The sequence below is a fragment of the Trachemys scripta genome, chromosome 3, assembly GCF_013100865.1.
Source record: "Trachemys scripta elegans isolate TJP31775 chromosome 3, CAS_Tse_1.0, whole genome shotgun sequence".
In the NCBI taxonomy this organism is placed as follows: Eukaryota; Metazoa; Chordata; order Testudines; family Emydidae; genus Trachemys; species Trachemys scripta.
Window position 1 is genome coordinate 58221591 of NC_048300.1, and position 19502 is coordinate 58241092.

General features: G+C 46.0%; 1 protein-coding gene across 1 annotated transcript in view; it reads right to left on the reverse strand.

Annotated features, from left to right (window-relative positions):
- DNAH8 (dynein axonemal heavy chain 8) overlaps positions 1 to 19502 on the reverse strand; it is a 585957-nt gene that overhangs the window by 360838 nt on the left and 205617 nt on the right. The window contains exons 26-28 of the mRNA XM_034764627.1: positions 11481 to 11676; positions 9479 to 9495; positions 7602 to 7781 (exon numbers count right to left, since the gene is read on the reverse strand). Coding sequence (XP_034620518.1) covers positions 7602 to 7781; positions 9479 to 9495; positions 11481 to 11676 — 393 coding nt within the window. The remainder of the gene's footprint in view (positions 1 to 7601; positions 7782 to 9478; positions 9496 to 11480; positions 11677 to 19502) is intronic.

Sequence of the window (19502 nt, forward strand, 5' to 3'; positions counted from 1 at the left end):
GTACAAAGAGGTTCAGGTGGATGCTGGTAGTATAGAGTATGTGAAGGGGGGTAGTCTTGGTCTAACGGTCTGTTTCTAGTGTTTCCTCCTGGGGGCAGCAGTGTAAATCCTCAGGGATTGCATGGTGGATCTTGAGTCCTTTACAGAGTGTAGAAACTCATCAGTCTTTTCATTTAAAAAGTTGAACTCATCAAAGGGGAGGTCTTGTATAGTATTTTGGGCCTCTCTTGGGAAGTCCGATGACTGGAACCACAAGTCATTTCACATGATCCTTTGGCCAAAGATCTGAATGTTGTATCTGTGGCATCTACCACAGACTGAAGAGCCACCTTTGCTACCAATTTCCCCTCATCCAGAGAGGATAGAAACTGGGCTCAGTCTTCCATGGTCAGTTTGTCTTTAAATTCCGCGAGCGTAGTGTAGATGTTAAAATTGTAATTTGCTAATAAAGCATGTTAATTAGCTATATGAAATTGAAGGCCTGTGAAGGAGAACACCTTTCTACCCATGAGATGCAGTCCCTTTGACCCTTTATTTGGCAGGGTAGATTTTTGGTGGTGTGGCCAAGCTCTCTCCATAGCTGCCTGTATCACCAATGACTTAGGGTCAGATGGGAAAACAAAAAGTCAGCACCCTTGGCCAGCACAAAATAGCATCTTTTGGCTCTTTTTGGCATAGAAGCATGAGATTCTGGTGTGTACCAGATGCTCTGAATGGTTCTAATATGGCCTTATTGATTGGAAGGGCCTCCTGGTTGGTCCCTGTGGTTATAAAATGTTCAGGAATCAATGTTGAGGGTCCTGGGACTCCTCTAGCAGGATATGTAGATCATTAGTGACCCCTTGCGACAACTCCTGATATTGCCAGTGGTTAGCCAGTGGAGAGGGTGATGAAGGAGTGATGGCAGTATCCAGAGACTATAAGGAGGCCCCCATCAGAACCGGCAGTACCAGTGGAACCAGGTCTGGTTCTTCCTCCTCATATATTGATGGGACCAGCTGACGAGAGGGGGAGAAGTGGTACGACTCCTGAGAAGTGCCTGCTATAGGGGTCCCCAGGCCCCAAAAAGGCCAGAAGGAAGAATCCAAGGTCATGGTGGCCCCCGCGGGAATCGATACCAAGTGTCCCTGGAGGGGGTCATAACTGGAGGGATAATAATGCCTTGGCTGTCTGTCAGGGCTCTACTGCCTTTGCGAAGATACTGGTGCAGCTATCTCCTCCAGTCCTCTGATTCTGAGGACATTTGCATTGCATTCTTTAATTGGTAGCAACGGTACCGCTGGTACTGAGGAGTTCCTGCCCAATGGATGGAGATCGACCTCTCCTGAGACAACGGCAACAGTTCTTCCTCTGGGGTAAGGACATCTCTCAGGAGAGCAGGGCCCAAAAGGAGCGGAGACTGCGCATAAGGAAGGATGATAACCTCCAGCATTACAAAGGTCTCTGTATGGCCCGGAGTCCAAGGAGTTCCAATACAAATGCCTAAAGGTCCCAGTTCATGTGACAGAGCCAGATAGACTTTGGAATGACGAGATGATACCTGCATTCATAGATAGGACTGGAGAGCATCTGTCTTTCTGCCCCGGTCATCATCAGTCACTGTTGAATCTCTCTTTTCCCACACCTTACCCTCCAGCCTGAGGGTCTCGGCAGAGCTGCTTCCGAGGGTTCCACACACAATGTCTTGCCCAACCTGGACCAGTTCAGAGAGGAAACACATTTCTCCTGGACAGTCCAATGCAGGGATTTGTCCTTATGCTCATGCAAGTGTCTCTTACTCACATGGGGAGTCCTGTGTGACGAGCCCTTGGCTTGCTAAGAGCTCTGCTCCAATGCATGTGCTTGGAGGGGCACTGCTGATCAGCTGAGGTGGATGTACAGGGGGACCTGTGTCAGACCTGTGTCAGAGCAGGGCCTCATAGCCTCTTCCATCAGACTTTTTCAGTCAGAGCTCTCAGGCATCTTTAGTTCTGGGCAAGAAGGAAGACATGTGCCGCACTTAGAGAGTACACGCACCCGTGATGCTCATCACTGATGGAGAAGGAGTGATGGCAGAAGACACAGTTCTTAAATTCAGGACCCTGGGCATAATCTTGGGACCAGGGAAGATTTCACCTCAACTGGGGTGGAGGTTAGGGGAGTTTTCTAGTCTATACTAAACTACACTAAATAGAATTCCTAAGGTAAGATATAAACTATTCACAATTAAATTTTACAGATTCTGCAATAATGAAGGAGGGAATGATTCCAACTCAGGCCATCCAGCCGTAAGAAAGAACTAGAGAAGCATTGACCCACACTGCCTCGTATACCCTCAGTTGGGAGCACAAGGAGAGTTACTGACCATGTGCAGATCAAAAGACACGACTATGAAGAAGTTCCAGGCTTGGGCACACAGTGTGCACACTTACCCACATGTAGAATACACACAGCAACAGTAACTCAAAGAAGAAGTTGAAGCTAGAGAAATTCAGACTGGAAATTAGGGAAATAGGAAAGATTTAACACTGAGGTTAATTAACCACTGGAACAACTTGCCATGGGTTGTGGTGAATTCTCTATCACTGACCATTTTTAAATTAAGTTCGCACATTTCTTCTAAAAGATGTGCTCTAGTCAAACAGGAATTAATTCAGAGAAGTCCTATGGCTTGTATTATTCAGGAGGTCAGATCACAGTGGTCCTTTATGACCTTGTATTCTGTGAATCAAGGAATCCCAGAATACCAAGTAAAAGTTGGGTCATCTCCTGACTAGAGACACACTAAAATCATTCTGCCACCCTAGATATCATCTAGTAAAATTGTTTTTAGTGATCAAATGGAAAAACTGAGAATGTAGCTACATCCTCATCTAGGGATGTTGACGAACTAATATCAGTCAATTATCTGGGACAGGATCAGCACCCATATCTTCCTAATCAGATTTGTCCTCACAGTCAGAATGTTTTCCAAGGGAAGTGACCCATAGTCATTGGGTACTGGATACTCCATTAACAAGAGGACACTATTAGGATGGGTGGAACCAAAGTGAACAATACCAAAGCACACTCCTGCTCCCAATCCCCCTGAAAGCAAAGGAGGTTCAGCACTGGGTCTCTTTAAAGTGAAGCAGTCTTTACTATCAAACATAGACTTTCTTGCTTTCTGAACAAGTCTCAGAGCAATGATCATACCTCCTTTTCAACACCAAGGAAGAGGTAATTAATGCTGAATTCAACTCATATCCATTGCCTCTGGATTTCTTTAATCCTGAAGACTTTTTGGAGTTAGTCTTCAAAATTGTCTTGTTGCTCTAAATTGACCCTAACTCTAAACATATAGGCTTTTCAACGGCAGGTAGTTTCCTTAAAACTTTCTCTAAGGGCTGGTCTACACTACGAGGTTAGGTCAAATTTAGTCGTGGTAGGTCAATTTTATAAACAATGAGGCTACACAACCAACCCCGTTCTGTCGACCTAAAGTGCTCTTAAAATCAACTCTTGTACTCCTCCCTGATGAGGGGAGTAGCGCTAAAATTGACCTTCTTGGGTCGAATTGAGGTAGTGCAGATGCAGCGTTGTATAATTCGACGGTATTGGCCTCCGGGAGCTATCCCTGAGTGCTCCAATGTGACCGCTCTGGACAGCACTTCTAACTCTGATTCACTAGCCAGGTACACAGGAAAAGCCCCGGGAACTTTTGAATTTCATTTCCTGTTTGGTCAGCTTGGTGAGCTCAGCAGTACAGGTGACCATGCAGTCCCAGAATCGCAAATGAGTTCCAACATGGAGCAAACGGGAGACACTGGATCTGATTTCTGTATGGGGAGAAGAATCTGTGCAGGCAGAACTCCGATCCAGCAGAAGAAATGCTAATATATATGCCAAAATCGCATGGGGCATGGTGGAGAGAGGCTACATCAGGGACACACAGCAGTGCCGTGTGAAAGTTAAGGAGCTCAGGCAAGCCTACTACAAGACAAAGGAGGCAAACGGTCACTCCAGGTCAGAGCCCCATACATGCTGCTTCTATGATCAGCTGCATGCCATTCTAGGGGGGAACCCTACCAGTACCCCACCACTGTCCATGGATACCTGCAAGGGGGGAGTCTCACACAACACTGAGGAGGATTTTGTGGATGAGGAAGAGGAGGAGAAGGAGGAGAATGCACAGCAGGCAAGCAGAGAATCCGTTCTCCCCGGCAACCAGGACCTTTTCCTCACCCTAGAGCCAATACCCTCCCAAGGCAGGTTCCTGGACCCTTAAGCTGGAGAAGGCACCTCTGGTGAGTGCACATATGTAACTACACTACAGGGGTTAAAAGCAATTGTGCTTTCTGTTTGATTTGCCCTGAAGAATTGGGACGCATTCACAGCCAGTATAGCTATTGGAAAAGTCTGTTAACGTGTCTGGGGATGGAGTGGGAATCCTCTAGGGACATATCCATGAAGCTCTCCTGGAGGTACTCTGAAAGCCTTTGCAGAAGGTTTCTGGGGAGGGCTGCCTTATTTTGTCCTCCACGGTAGGACACTTTACCACGCCAAGCCAGTAGCAAGTAATCTGGAATCACTGCAGCACAAAGCATGGCAGCGAATGGTCCTGGGTTTTGGTTGCATTCATGCAACATTTGGTCTTTATCTTTCTGTGTCAGCCTCAGGAGAGTGATATCATTCATGGTCACCTGGTTGAAATAGGGGAATTTTTGTAAGGGAACAGTAAAAGGACCCCATTCATGCTGGGCTGTTTGCACTTGGCTAAAAGGGATCATCCCGGAGAAAAGCCACGCGGTGGCAGGAGGGGTGTGCACATCCACCCCAAAACCGCAGCCCCTCCTTTTAAATGGCAAACCCAACCAGCATTGCTTGCTATGGGAAAGGAGGGTGTTACAGTTTGAAACCATTCCCACATATTATGAAGGCGGAAGAAGCCAACTCCGCGTACCCTTTGGCTTACCAGGGCTGCCTGGAAACCGAATTCTGTTGCCCAGCTGTGTGTGATGTGTCACCATACCGGCAGGTGCTCAATATAAAAATCAAAATGCAACCTTGTATCTAAAGCACATGTGCTGTCTGCTATGAATTGCTTGATTCACTGTGAAAGACTCTCCCTTTTGTTCTCAGAAATGTATCTTCTTAAATTTTACTCTCCCTTTTTATTCCCCCTGCAGATGCAAATGTTTCTATGCTCCCCATATCAAATCCGTCTATTGCAGATTAGAAGGTGAAAAAAATGCACTCCACGATGACATGTTTTCTGAGCTCATGCAGTCCTCCCGTACTGATAGGGCACAGCTGAATGCATGAAGGCATGTGGTGGCAGAGGCTAGGAAAGCATACAGTGAGCATGGTCAGAACATGCAGGAGGAGATGTTGAGGCTAATGGGGGAGCAAAGATTGGAAAAAATGCCTCACAGTGAGAAATGTAAAGGCCTCAATCCATTTAGCTTATCAAAAACAATTTTGAGAGGTAACTTAATTATGACGTATTATGGTGAAAGTACCTTCCCAGGGAGAAAATACTGTATACTAAAGGGCTCTTGAATCTAGCAAATAAAGGCATAACAAGAACTGATGGCTGGAAGCTAAAGCCAAACAAATTCAAATTAGAAATAAAGCACAATTTTTTAAAAGTAAGGGGAATTAACAATTAGAACAAACTGCCAAGACAACTGGTAGATTCTCAATATTTTATATCTTCATATCAAGACTGGATGCCTTTCTGGAAAATATGCTTTAGTCAAATACAAGTTACTCAGCACAATGGAAGGGTAAGGTTTGATAACTTGCGTTATACAGAAGGTTAGACTAGATGATCTAATGATCCTTCTGGCCTTAAAATCTAATGATGTTAATTACATCAATGAACAAACCAGAACTGAAGAACAGGGTTAACAAGCCAGCATATAACAGGGCAGAGAGCCAAAGACAACTGCAGAGACTATGCAACAATGTGGAACTACCTAAATCTATCTAGCCTACTTATGAAAACAGAGAAAACACAAAAAATAGCTCAGTACAAATGGTTATTTTGGAGATTTTTAAAATGAAAAGCCAAGGAAAGATTGAATGTGAAGACTGGAGCTTCTGACCTTAAATTGACAGAGGTGACAAGGAGCTAAATTACAGCTGGGGCTAGGCACATTCATGGTTCCAGAGGACACTGCACTTCCAAGAGTTCTATCTTAATGCACCTGGAAGCATCTGTCTCCCAAAGTAGGAGCCCATACTTGCAATACATTATTTTATCAAAAAATATATATCCTTCTCTAACATTAAGTATAAATACTCAGAGTAGTTTAATTAATTGCAATATTTGAGGTATTTTTAATTCTAAGTATAATTAATAGAAAATGCAATCGTAAAAGTAAATGTCATGGTAAAAGAATATTATGCTGCAGTAAAGTTCCATTTTTAGTGCTGTTCACTGTAATATCAGAAACTGAACTTCTGGCACCCACATTCCCAATGCGTGGCTGGAGAATTCTAATAATTCTAGCGCTGTAAAGCCATTAAGGGTATATCTACACTGCGATTAAACACTCATGGCTGAATCACGTCAGCTGACTCAGGCTCATGCTACTGGGCTGTAAAATTGCAGTGTAGACTTTTGGGCTTGGGCTGGAGCCAAAGCTTTGGGACCCTGCAAAGGGGGAGAGTCCCAGAGCCTAGGCTACAGCCTGAGCCTGAACGTCTATATTGCAATTTTACAACCCTGCAGCCCAAACCTTGTGAGCCCGAGTCAGCTGACATAAGCCAGTCGTGGGTGTTTAATCACAGTGTAGATATACCCTAACTCACCTCACTTGTGGGGTGCTCCTGCTTAGGAAAAATACAATATATATAGTTTACTCCTGTTGCTGTAAGGTCATAGTGATTTCTTTCAGCTGTTAATCAATGTATTTCCACATCCTTTTCCTCCAATCTTCTTTAGTTGTCTTCGTATTTCAGACGATGAAGAGACTTATAGAGTAGTGGTTCTCAACCTTTACAGACTACTATATTGCTTTCAGAGTCTGATTTGTCTTAGGTACCCCAAGTTTCACCTCACTTAAAAACTATTTGCTTATAAAATCAGACATAAAAATACAAAAGTGTCAAAATACATTATTACTGAAAAATTGCTTACATTCTCATTTTTGCCATATAATTATAAAATAAATCCATTGGAATACAAATATTTTACTTACATTTCAGTGTGATATTGAGTCTGTTTTTCACTTGTGAGCCTTGTCATTCGGTGGCTGGACAGCAGTGGTATCGTTTGGCCCCCCTTATTTCTGCGCTGCTACTGACGGCAGTACTGCCTTCAGAGCTGGGCGGCCAGAAAGCAGTGGCTGCTGGCCGGGGCGTTGAAGTTGTTTGTGGCAGGGGAGGACTATTTTTTAAATCCCGCTTCCATCCCACCCCATAATACCCACTTCCACCTGCTCCCGACTTGTTTGTTGAATTTTTATCCTGCTCCTGGTATTATGGCAGTGGGTCCTGCGAGACCTGCGGGACCCCTGTCCCACTGCATGGCTCTAGAAACTGCTGTAAAACTAGGCAAAAATCTCGATGAGTTGACCTCTGTGTACCCCTGTTATAGAAGATACTCCTCTAGAAATGCTCATCAATAAATTTACCTGAACTTTAGCATCTCTGTCTTCTGTCCACAGAACCTTATATTTCTGAAAGTCTTGCAGTGCTTCACTAGCTGCTTTTCTTACGGAATTTACAGACGAGGAGAGGAGCACAACTAGTTTAGAAATATCTTTGTGTTCTGCAACACCTGGATAAAAATTTCTTAGCTTTCTTACAGGAATCTCATCAAGTACTTCTGTAAAATAAACAATTTACATAAAAAGTTAACAAACCATTAAAATACACCTTCACATATCCAAAAATATAAAACTATAATTGTCTCCCAATATATTTTTAACAAAACAGAAGACAAAAGAGTTAAACCAAAAAATGTGGAAGTTTCAAAATCTGTAACCTGTAATTCATTACTGCTTGGGTTGTTGCATCCCATTCCCCTATCCTCTATCTATATGTTGTGTATTTGCATTTTAAATTTTCAGGGACTTTGTCCTCATTCTTCTTGTAAAGTGCATACCTACACAGTTTTGATGTTATTTTATGTAAAGCGATATTTGTTAGGTTTGTCAAAACCATACATTTCAAATATTTAACCATACAAGCTCTCTCAAACAGTATGAGGTACTTTATCGCTTATATGCGACACCCTTGTTATTCGATGAAAGACCCTTTTCTAAGCAAACTGTGCCAAAATATGTAGTTTAAGGAGCCGTAAATGTCACTTGTCACCCAAGAGACACATTTTAACTTCAATTTCTATATGTGAGAGGTTAGTACATATAAGTCCATTAGGGATGTCAAACGATTAAAAAAATCATTACAATTAATTGCACAATTAAAAAAATAGTCAAGATTAATTGCAGTTTTTATTGCACTGTTAAACAATAATAGAATACTAATTTAAATTTATTATAAATATTTTGGATGTTTTTCTACCTTTTCAAATATATTGATTTCAATTACAACACAGAATACAATGTGTACAGTGCTCACCTTATATTATTTTTTATTATAAATATTTGCACTGTAAAAAAGATAAAGAAAATAACAGTATTTTTCAATTTACTTCATACAAACACTGCAGTGCAATCTCTTTGTCGTGAAAGTGCAACTTAGAAATGTAGGCGTTTTTTTACGTAACCCCACTCAAAAAACGAAACAATGTAAAACTTTAGAGCCTGCAAGTCGAAGCATGAAGGAACATATGAATGTTTAGCATATCTGGCATATAAATACCTTGCAACGCCAGTTACAACAGTGCCATGCAAATGCCTATTCTCACTTTCAGGTGACATTATAATTAAGAAGCAGGTAGCATTATCTCTCATAAATGTAAACAAACTTGTTTGTCTTAGCAATTGGCTGAACAAAGGAGAGGACTGAATGGATATGTAGGCTCTAAAGCTTTACATTGTTTTGTTTTTGAGTGCAATTATGTAAAAAATAATAATTCTGGATGTGTAAGATATTTCATGATAAAAGAGATTACACTACAGTAAAAATATTTGTAATAAAAAACAATAAGATAAAGTGAGCACTGTACACTTTTGTATTCTGTGTTGTAATTGAAATTGGTATTTTATTATTAAGAGTATGATTAAAAATGTGATTAATCACAACTACTTTTTAATCTAGTTAATGTGTTTTGCATTAATCACATGCATTAACTGCGATTAATCTGCAGCCCTAATTTACATACAATTGAACACATTTTTAAAAGTGTGATTCCCAATATTTTTGTTGATAATTATTGTTATGATATTTTCTCATGTTTTCTTCAACAGACTCAAAAATATTTTCATGAAGTAATCAGGGCCGGCCTTAGGGAAAATAGCACCCTGCGCAAACTTGTATTTTGGCGCCCCTGACCCCAGCTGCCTTCCCCAGCTCCCCACCCCACCCCCATTGCCCAAGCCCCCACTGCCTCTTCCCTCACCCCTCATTGTCCCAAACTCCCTTCTATGACCTCGCACTCCAGGCCCACCCTGCTTCTTGCCTCTTAACCATAGCACCGCCCCTGCCCACGTCACCCACGTAGGGCCAATCCTGCCCTGCAGTGACTCACATCTGGATGCCACAGTGATTGGCATCATAGAAAACCCCACAGAAGTCACTTTGACTCCCCCAGCAAGTGTTACAGGGATTCACTCATTTGGTCATTGAGCAAGACAGCCAAGACAATGCAGTAGGCGGTTTTCTGCACTCTCACAGGGTGAGTGGGCTCTGGGGCAGAGTCGTATCTCTCCTGCACCTCCCAAACTCTCCCACTCAGCACAGCATCCAGCTGCTCTGCCAGAGCCCCAAAGGGTTGGTAGCCCAAGAGGAGGTGCAGCTAGGGGCACAGGAAGGGGTCCCTGGGAGCTGGGTGGGCTGGGACCTAGAGGCACAGGGAGGGGTCCCTTGGAAGATGAGGCAGCTGGGAGATGGGGGAACAGGGAGGGGTCCCCTGGGAGCTGCGGGGGACTAGGAGCTGGGGGAACAGGGAAGGGGCCCTCAGGAGCTGGAAGGGCTGGAAGATGGGGGTATAGAGAGGGGGTCCCCTGGCAGCTGTAGGAGGCTGGAACCTGGGGCACAGGGTCAGGACCCCGTAAGACTTACTGATCTCTCTGCCCTGCAGTTTTAATTCCCAGTCCCTTCCCTTCCCATCCCAATCTGGAAGAGGCTGGCAACTTCCAGCTCCCATTGGCTGGCCGAGACGCCACACTCACATTCCATTGGGCTGAATGGCTTTCATTCAGGCCGCCCATGGAAAGAGGAACAGCAGGGCTGGGACAATCTGGGGGGGAGAAAGGAGGAAAGGGTCTGGCTCGCAGTCGCAGAGTGCAGAGGCAGAACTTGGAACCAGCTTGGGAAACCATGTGGGGCGGTGAGCAGGTGGCCTCCGCTCAGGAGCAGGGAAGCGTATGAAACGCTCCATGCCAGGCTGCACCCCGCAGGCAGTGAGGGGAAGCCCAAGCCCCTGGTCTATGCACCACAGTGCCCTCCTGGCTACAGCGCCCCGGGTGGACACCCACATTGCCCTGCCCTAAGGCCGGCCCTGCAAGTAATGCTTTATGCATCCCTACATTCTCTCATATCATGGCATATTAATTGAACTCTTAAAATTCTGTGCAACATATGCCCCTCATGAATTAAAGGACAATCTACTCGCCTATTTAAGTTACTTATATGGCCACCATCTCCTCAGCATCCAAGCATCCCACAATCTCTAATGTTTTTATCCTTACTACACTCCTGTGAGTTACAGAAGTACTACTATCCTGTATTTACAGATGCAGATCTATACAGATGCATATATTACAGATGCGGAATTGAAACACATACAGAAAGCTTGTGGTGGAGCAGGTTACTGAACCCAGGTCTCATAAATCCTACTTAGTGCCCTAACCACTCTAGCATCCTTCCTCTCTCTCAATAATGCTGGTAATTATTCTGCATATGTCCACTTTAGGAATGCAGATAATAATGAAATCTTTCAGTTGTAATGTCAGTGACCTGAATCCTAATAACAGCACTGCCTCTCTTTCCCATGTTAACCCTCCCGTGAATGAAGTTTGGATAAAAGAAAAAGTTATGCAATAACATGATGGGCTACATTCTTCGGTACTAAGAAAGTAGGAGCAGTACATAAAGGTAACACTAACAAGTTTATGTTGCTTGAGGTTAAAGGGGAAACAGACTGTGACAATATTTATATTATGCAATAGTTTATCTGATTATTGCATAGTTTCCTACTACTTTCATGAGTTTGGAATAGCCATTTCTGTTAAATACAACTGTCTAAATTAAAGTAAAAATAGCCAAGGTAATCCAAAAGAATACACACTAGGTCCCTTTCAAACCAAGTGAGAATAATCATGAAATATTCAGAAGTAAAGACATTTTATTAGAAGAAAAAAGTTAAAGTAAGCAAAAAACCTTACTGTTTTCTTTTTTGGCTGTTTTCCCTGCTACCATACTGGGTGATGAAGAGACAATAGGTACATTTCTGTTCAGTAATATACTCGATTTTTGTAAGTGTTGCTGTCCCCAATGTGCAACTCCACGACTTACTTCCAGTGTTAATTGGATCATGCGATTAATGGCTTGCTGTATATCATCTAAACTAGGAACCATTACCTGCACAAAATATAAAAAATGTTGTTTAAATAAATGCACCATAACCTAATTTTCCAAAGGCTATATTGAGCCTTTCGTCATAGTCCTTGCTAAGGGTGCTGCATAGCTGTGCCACCCCGTAGGAGCTCAAAACAATTGTGACTCAGAAGCACCCCTCTGAATCACAATTGTGCCAAGCTCCTGTTTTACCCAGGGATGGACATGTTCGACATTGCCCCATTGCCAGCCACAGAATATTACCTTTCTTGTGTGCAACTACTCAGTGCCATTGCTGGTGCTGACTATGGCAGAGCTCCCCCTCCCCCGCCACCAAATTAAAGGATTGCACCGCCTGCCCAGGAATATTTCTGAAGTTGGGTGTCCTCTCCAGCTTCTGAGGGGTGTTTCTGAGTCACAATTGTTTTGCTCCTACGGGGTGGCACAGCTATGCAGCACCCTTAGCAAGGACTATGACGAAAGGCTCAATGTAGCCCTATCTGGAGGAAGCTCATCCCCCCAACCAGTGTGAGATTTGTCAGACCTTCATACCTATGTATTGCAAAGACTGACAGATTAAGCTTCAGACCCTTCTAATTCAGGAGTAGCCAAGAGAGAAGATGAATTATCCTTGAAGGAGCTGACAAAGACAGATACAGGTTCAAAAACCTTCACTTCTGGATTTACAAAGCTGATCTCAACTTCCCCAGCATCAGACCTTTTCTGAAAATGTCCTGTAGTGTCACAATGCAATAATCATATAATTATGATTAAGGCATATTCATGTTTTTGGTCCCAGATTCGATTACATTTATTTTTAAAGACACAGATTTTTCTCCTCCTCCTCCCCACCCACCCCCATTGTATCACTATGATGCAGAGTTAAGGTAGTCTGGGTTCCCTAAATGTGCATTTCCATATCTTAATATGTTTGCATTTCTTTTAAATTTAACATTTATTAAATTTGTTGGATTCATAAAGAGATTATTTACCTTGTAGTAAATGAAGGTTATTTACTTATACCTGGAGTTCTCCAAGATTACTCTGCACATTCACACTTATGGGTTATGTGCTGTCCACTTCAGGCTAATAGTAGAACCTTCTACAAGCAGCACCCATTAGAGCACACGTGTGCCCCCTCCTGTCTCTCTCCTCAGTGTACCTGAACATTCTGAGAGTGAGTCTATATATAGGGGTTATACACTGTCTTCTGCCTCAGTTCCTTCTACTGCCAATTCAGAAAAACCTTAATATAACGCTAAGAAAGAGGGGAAGGTGGGAGGGAAGTGTGAATATGCAGAGTCATCTAGAAGAGCTCTGGTTACAAGTAAGTAACCTTCATTTCTTCTTTGAGTGGCTCTTTGAGTGGCTTTGTGGGTAGTATGGCAAGCAGTGCTGAAAATTCAGGATGTGGAACAGAGTCCTAATTAAATAAAGTTTGAAGCATCATCAAATTTAAATCTGCTCTTGAAAGCAAATTCAAAGCATAATATTTATTGAAGACATGGACTGACTTCCAAGGAGCAGATTTACAGATTTCTTCAATAGGAGCATGTTTAAGGCAAGCAAAAGACACTGTAACTGCCCTAGTACAATGAAACCTTACAACAGTTGGCACTACTGCTTACTCATAACATTAAATGATACATTGTTTAACACTCCTGGAAATAGTCTGAGCAGATATACTAAGAATCATAAAGGCTATAGTGTAGGAAACAAATAACCAAAACGACTTCCTAAAACTCGTAGTTCTATTGAAATAATATGCTAAAACTACCAGAGGTCTTGTATTTATAGGTAATCTGAGTGAGCTTCCCATCCTTGAATGGAGGCATATCTGTCACTAGATTCTTGGTAGTGTGACAGACCCAGACCAATGGGGTACAGGAGTCTGGTAGAGGGCAAATATACTGGTCACTGGATGAGTAGTTTTCTGTTCCCTGAGTGATCAGAGCAGGGGTTGCACTAGAGTAATCAGGAACCTGCTAGAACCAGTTAAGGCAGGCAGGCTAATTAGGACACCTGGATTTTAAAAGGAGCTCACTTCAGTTTGTGGTGAGAGTGTGAGGAGCTGGGAGCAAGAGGCGCAAGGAGCTGAGAGTGAGAGGGTGTGCTGCTGGAGGACTGAGGAGCACACGCTTTATCAGACACCAGGAGGAAGGTCCTGCAGTGAGAATAAGGAAGGTGTTTGGAGGAGGCCATGGGGAAGTAGCCCAGGGAGTTGTAGCTGTCATGCAGCTGGTACAGGAGGCACTATAGACAGCTGCAGTTCACAGTACCCTGGGCTGGAACCTGGAGTAGAGGGCGGGCCCAGGTTCCCCCCAAACCTCCCAATTGACCTGGACTGTGGGTTCTTCCAGAGGGGAAGGTCTCTGGGCTGTTCCCCAACCCACATGGTGAATCTCTGAGGCAAGAAAATCCGCCAATAAGCGCAGGACCCACCAAGATAGAGCAACTTTGTCACAGTAGACAGAAGCCAGGAGAAGTGAACCCCTTTTCCACTTGATGTGGGTCTTTCTACCAGTCTAAAAAACAGTTACTCACCTTTGTAACTGTTGTTCTTTGAGATGTGTTGCTCATATCCATTCCAATTAGGTGTGCGCGCGCCGCGTGTACGATCGTCGGAGAATTTTCTACCCTAGCAACACCCGGTGGGTCGGTTGTGGAGCCCCCTGAAGTGGCACCTTCATGGCACTGGATATACACCCCAGCCGACGCAGCGCCCCCTCAGTTCCTTCTTGCCGGCTACTCCGACGGTGGGAAAGGGGGGCGGGTTTGGAATGGATATGAGCAACACATCTCGAAGAACAACAGTTACAAAAGTGAGTAACCGTTTTTTCTTCTTCGAGTGCTTGCTCATATCGATTCCAATTAGGTGACTACCAAGCCTTACCTAGGCGGTGGGGTCGGAGTGAGACATCGCTGAGTGCAAAACCGCTGATCCGAATGCAGCATCATCTCTGGACCGCTGTACAAGCGCATAGTGAGTGGCGAAGGTGTGGACCGATGACCAAACTACCGCTCTACAAATGTCCTGGATCGGGACATGAGCCAGGAAGGCAGTTGAGGAGGCTTGGTCCCTCATGGAGTGGGTGGTGAGGCGCGGCGGTGGGGCACCGGCCAGGTCATAGCAAGCACAAATGCAGGACGTGATCCAAGAGGAGAGACGTTGTGAGGAGACCGGTAAGCCTTTTATCCGGTCGGCCCCTGCAACGTATATTCCTTTTATACTTGAATATCTCCTATCCTGAAACAGCAGGGCTTGGCGAATGCACTCCTTGGACGTATGCAGGGCCCTTGCTTTCTATATTGAACGTACGAAACCGTTTAGGAAGATGACGCAACTCTTCGTTGCAGTGGCCGACCGGATAAAAGGCTTACCGGTCTCCTCACAACGTCTGACACGCAACGGCCATGTAGGAGACCGAGAAATGCCTGACAGGCTAGGCGCACCGCCATCAGCTCTCGAACATTGATGTGCAGAGCTAGCTGGGATGCGGTCCACAGGCCCTGGGTATGGTGCTCCCCAAGGTGAGCGCCCCAACCTAGAGACGAAGCGTCTGTGACCAGGTGCAGGGAGGGTTGTGGGGCATGAAATGGCACTCCTGCGCAAACCGCCTTGTGCTCCTGCCACCAGGTGAGGGAGGTCAAGACCGAATTCGGAACCGTGACCACCATGTTCAGGTTGTCCCGATAAGGACGGTACACCGACGATACCCAGGCCTGAAGTGGGCGAAGCTGAAGTCTGGCATGCCTGGTTACATAAGTGCAAGAGGCCATGTGTCCCAACAGGCCAAGGCACGTCCTTATTGTGGTGATTGGGAAGACCTGGAGTCCGTGGATGATGTTTGTGATGGTGTGAAACCGAGCGTCTGGCAGAAGAGCTCAGGCGAGTCTGGAATCTAAAACTGCCCCAATAAACTCTATTCTCTGGGTTGGCTCCAGAGTGGACTTTTCTTTGTTGAGTAGAATGCCTAAGTCGTGGAATGTTTGTAGTATTATCTGGACGTGAGCTTGAACGTGAGTCGTCTAGATACGGGAACACCTGTATCCTTTGTCGACAAAGGTATGCTGCCACGACTGCCATGCATTTGGTGAACACTCTCAGAGCCGCAGACAAGCCGAAGGGAAGGATGGCAAATTGGTAGTGCACCTTTACTACAAATCGAAGGAAGCACCTGTGTGGGGGGTAGATTGCTATATGAAAATATGCGTCCTTCATGTCTAGGGCGGCGTACCAGTCTCCAGGATCCAGGGAAGGGATGATGGTTCCAAGGAGACCATGCGGAACTTCAACTTTACTATGAATTTGTTGAGTCCGCGTAAGTCTAAAATGGGTCGCAGACCCCCTTTTGCTTTGGGGATCAGGAAGTAGCGGGAGTAAACCCCCCTGCCCCTTAACTCTGGGAAAACCTCCTCTATGGCCCCAATATAGAGGAGCCCAAAAACCTCCTGTGTAAGGAGATGCTCGTGAGAAGGGTCCCTGAAGAGGGACGGGGAGGGGGGGTGGGAGGCAGGGTACGAAGAAAACTGGAGAGCGTATCCCCTCTCCACCGTGCGAAGGACCCAACGTTCCGAGGTTATAAGGGACCAAGCACAGTGGAAACGGGAGAGGTGATCCTGAAAGAAAGGAAATGGATCCTGGGTAGTGGCTGGCACGCCATCCTCGAGCGCACCTTCAAAAGTTTTGCCTAGGTCCTGAAGGTGGTCTAGGAGGGCCTAGGTTCTGGCCAGGTTGAGGGCCGGTCGACCTGCGCCTACCACCTCGTCCCCGCCTTCTGGGGAAGTCCTGACGCGGACGAGGACGAGGAGGGTAGAACCTTTGTGGCTGGGGCCTAAAGGGCCTGCGCTGGGTCCTGGGACATGCATCCCTATGGAGCGCATGATGGTTCTGGAGTCCTTGAAGCTCTGCAACCGAGAATCCGTCTTGTCTGAGAACAACCCTTGGCCCTCAAACGGCAGATCTTGCAGGGTCTGCTGCAGTTCTGGCGGTAACCCCAAAACCTGGAGCCAGGGACACGTCTCATGGCTATCCCAGATGCTAGTGTCCTGACGGCAGAGTCCACTATGTCCAGGGAGGCCTGTAAGGAGGTCCTAGCCACCTTTTTACCTTCCTCCAGTAGGGCCCCGAACTCTTCCCTCGAGTCCTGGGGAACCAACTCTTTAAATTTACCCATGGAATTCCACGAGTTGTAATTGTACCGACTCAAGAGCGACTGTTGGTTTGTGGGTCTGAGCTGCAGACCCCACCCTGAGTAAACCTTGCGTCCAAACAGATCGAAGTGTTTACCGTCCTTCGATTTGGGCGCTGCCGCCTGCTGACCATGACGCTCTCTGGCGTTCACTGAGACTACCAGTGAACACGGCGGAGGGTGTGTATAGAGGTACTCATGGTCTTTAGAGGGGACAAAGTACTTCCTCTCTACACCTCTGGCAGTGGGAGGGATGGAGGCCAGGGTTTGCCATATGGCATTCGCGTTAGCCTGGATCGTACGAATAATGGGCAACGCCTCCTGGGATGGGGCATCAGCTGAGAGGATGCTCACTGCCGGGTCCTCCACCTCCACTATCTCCTCAGCCTGTAGGTCCGTGTTCCGTGCCACCCTACGCAACAAGTCTTGGTGAGCACGGAGGTCTATTGGAGGTGGGCCTGAGGCTGTTGTACCCACCACCGCCTCATCTGGGGAGGATGAGGAGGATGCCTCAGGGGGTAAAGGATCCATATGAGGGTCCGGCTCCAAGGGTCCCTGATGTGCAGGATCCCCTGCACCGGGGTCTGAGGCCTGCGTGGGTGTCGGCACTGGAGTCTCTATGCCCCCCGGGGGAGGACAGGAGATGGAGGGCGTATCAGGGCAGGGCAGGTCCACGCTCGGAGATGGAGGGCTTATCAGGGCAGGTTTGCCCCTGGATTGCACAGTACAAAGGGCATGCGGTGCCGCGGACTGAGATGGCGCTGGCTCCGTGAGGGCGATGAGGTCTTTCACCGTTGCAAAAGTCTCCGGCGTAGAAGGGATACAGGGCTCAACCACAGGACGAGGTGGCAAACCAGTCCTCACCGGACTCAACGGCCCTACATCAGCTGCTGGAGTTAACGGTGTTGACGATGCCTGCACCCTCTGGCACTCTGAAGCTGGACGCGGCTCTACCACCGGTGCGGGGGGAGCCGGTGCCTGTTGGACGGTAGTGTCCTGGGTCTTGCGGGGTCTTTTATGTCCTGGAGACAGAGAACAGTGCCGAGGGGCTTGCGGCGGACGCGGTGCCGAGGGAGGATGGTGCCGTGGGGCCTTATCCACGTTTGCTCGCGGTGCAGTACCAGAGGGTGCCGCTGGGGCGTTGCGCACTGAGGCGCTCGGTGCCGGAGCTTGGCGCGCCAAAGGAGGATCTGGGCTAAGTGCCGCCTCCATGAGGAGCTGCTTAAGTCTAAAGTCCCGCTCCTTTTTGGTCCTTGGTCTGAAAGCCTTGCAGATCTTCCACTTGTCCGTCTGGTGAGACTCCCCTAAACACTTCAGACAAGAGTCGTGAGGGTCTCCCGTTGGCATAGGCTTAGCGCACAGCTTAAAGCCAGGAACCTTGGGCATGAGCCCAGCTGCGCGCCGGGGCGGAAAAGGGGGAATAATAGCCCTCTTAACCCCCGCTAACTAGTTATAACTAGTTATAACTACTCTACAAACTATTAACAACCAACTACTAATCTAAAGAATATAATCAACAACTATCTACAAGAACTAACGGGTAAAGCTAGGGAGAGTGGAGAACAGCTATGCCGCGCTCCACAGTTCCAATGACTGTCATGGGCGGTAGAAGGAACTGAGGGGGGGCTGGGTCGGCTGGGGTATATTTCCAGCGCCATGAAGGCGCCACTCCAGGGGGCTCCACAGCCCACCCACCAGGTGTTGCTAGGGTAGAAAATTCTCCAACGATCGTGCACGCGGCACGCGCACACCTAATTGGAATCGATATGAGCAAGCACTAGAAGAAGAATAAGAAGATAACTTCATTTGCAAGTGTCACTTGCATGTCCACATGATTCTTTCTGGGAAAATACACTGATTTTTAACTACCCCTGTATGGAACATAGGTTAAGTCTAGCAAACTGTGTCATGTAGGTTCAGGAGACCATGTGTCCCAGAGGCTTGAGGCACACCCTTGTTGATGTTTTGGTGAGCCTGTAATTGGGTAATGAAGTCCACTATGATCTGGAATCTTTACCATAGGAAATACACTTTTGCTTTGAATCCAGCAGCATCCCTATGTATTCTATGATAAGGGTTATAGTGAATGTAGGCCTCGTTTATTCTGAACTCCAGTGAGAACAGACTGAAGAATGTTTGAACTGTGCTACTTTATGGGTGATTTCTCTCTGATCAACCAGTCATTGAGATATGGGTAAATTTGTGTGCCTCACTTCCTTAAATGTGTTGCCACCACTTCAAGGCCCTTGGTGAATACTCAGTGCCATTCTACAAAGGGTAGAACCTGTACTGGTAATAAGTCTTTCCTACTAGGAATCACATGTACTTCCTGTGAGCCAGCTGTATAGACAGACACAAGTCAGAATCTTGGAATCAACGGACACCGCTGGCCAAAAGAATCTGAACTCAGGTGCATTGGGTGCATGCACACCAACAGTGAAATATATATAGTCAAGCACTTGAAGAAGGTGATCAAGATTTAAAGCCTGGGGACTTAGCTTCTGCCATGAGGCTGAAAGGTCTTGGTGTTGAGAAGACCCTGGGCCTAACTAAAACCTAACAAAAATGTATGGGTTTTGGCTATATAAAAATAAAACAAAATAAGCATAAATAGTAATAAATACCTAACTACTATACAAAACGCTGAATCTATAATAA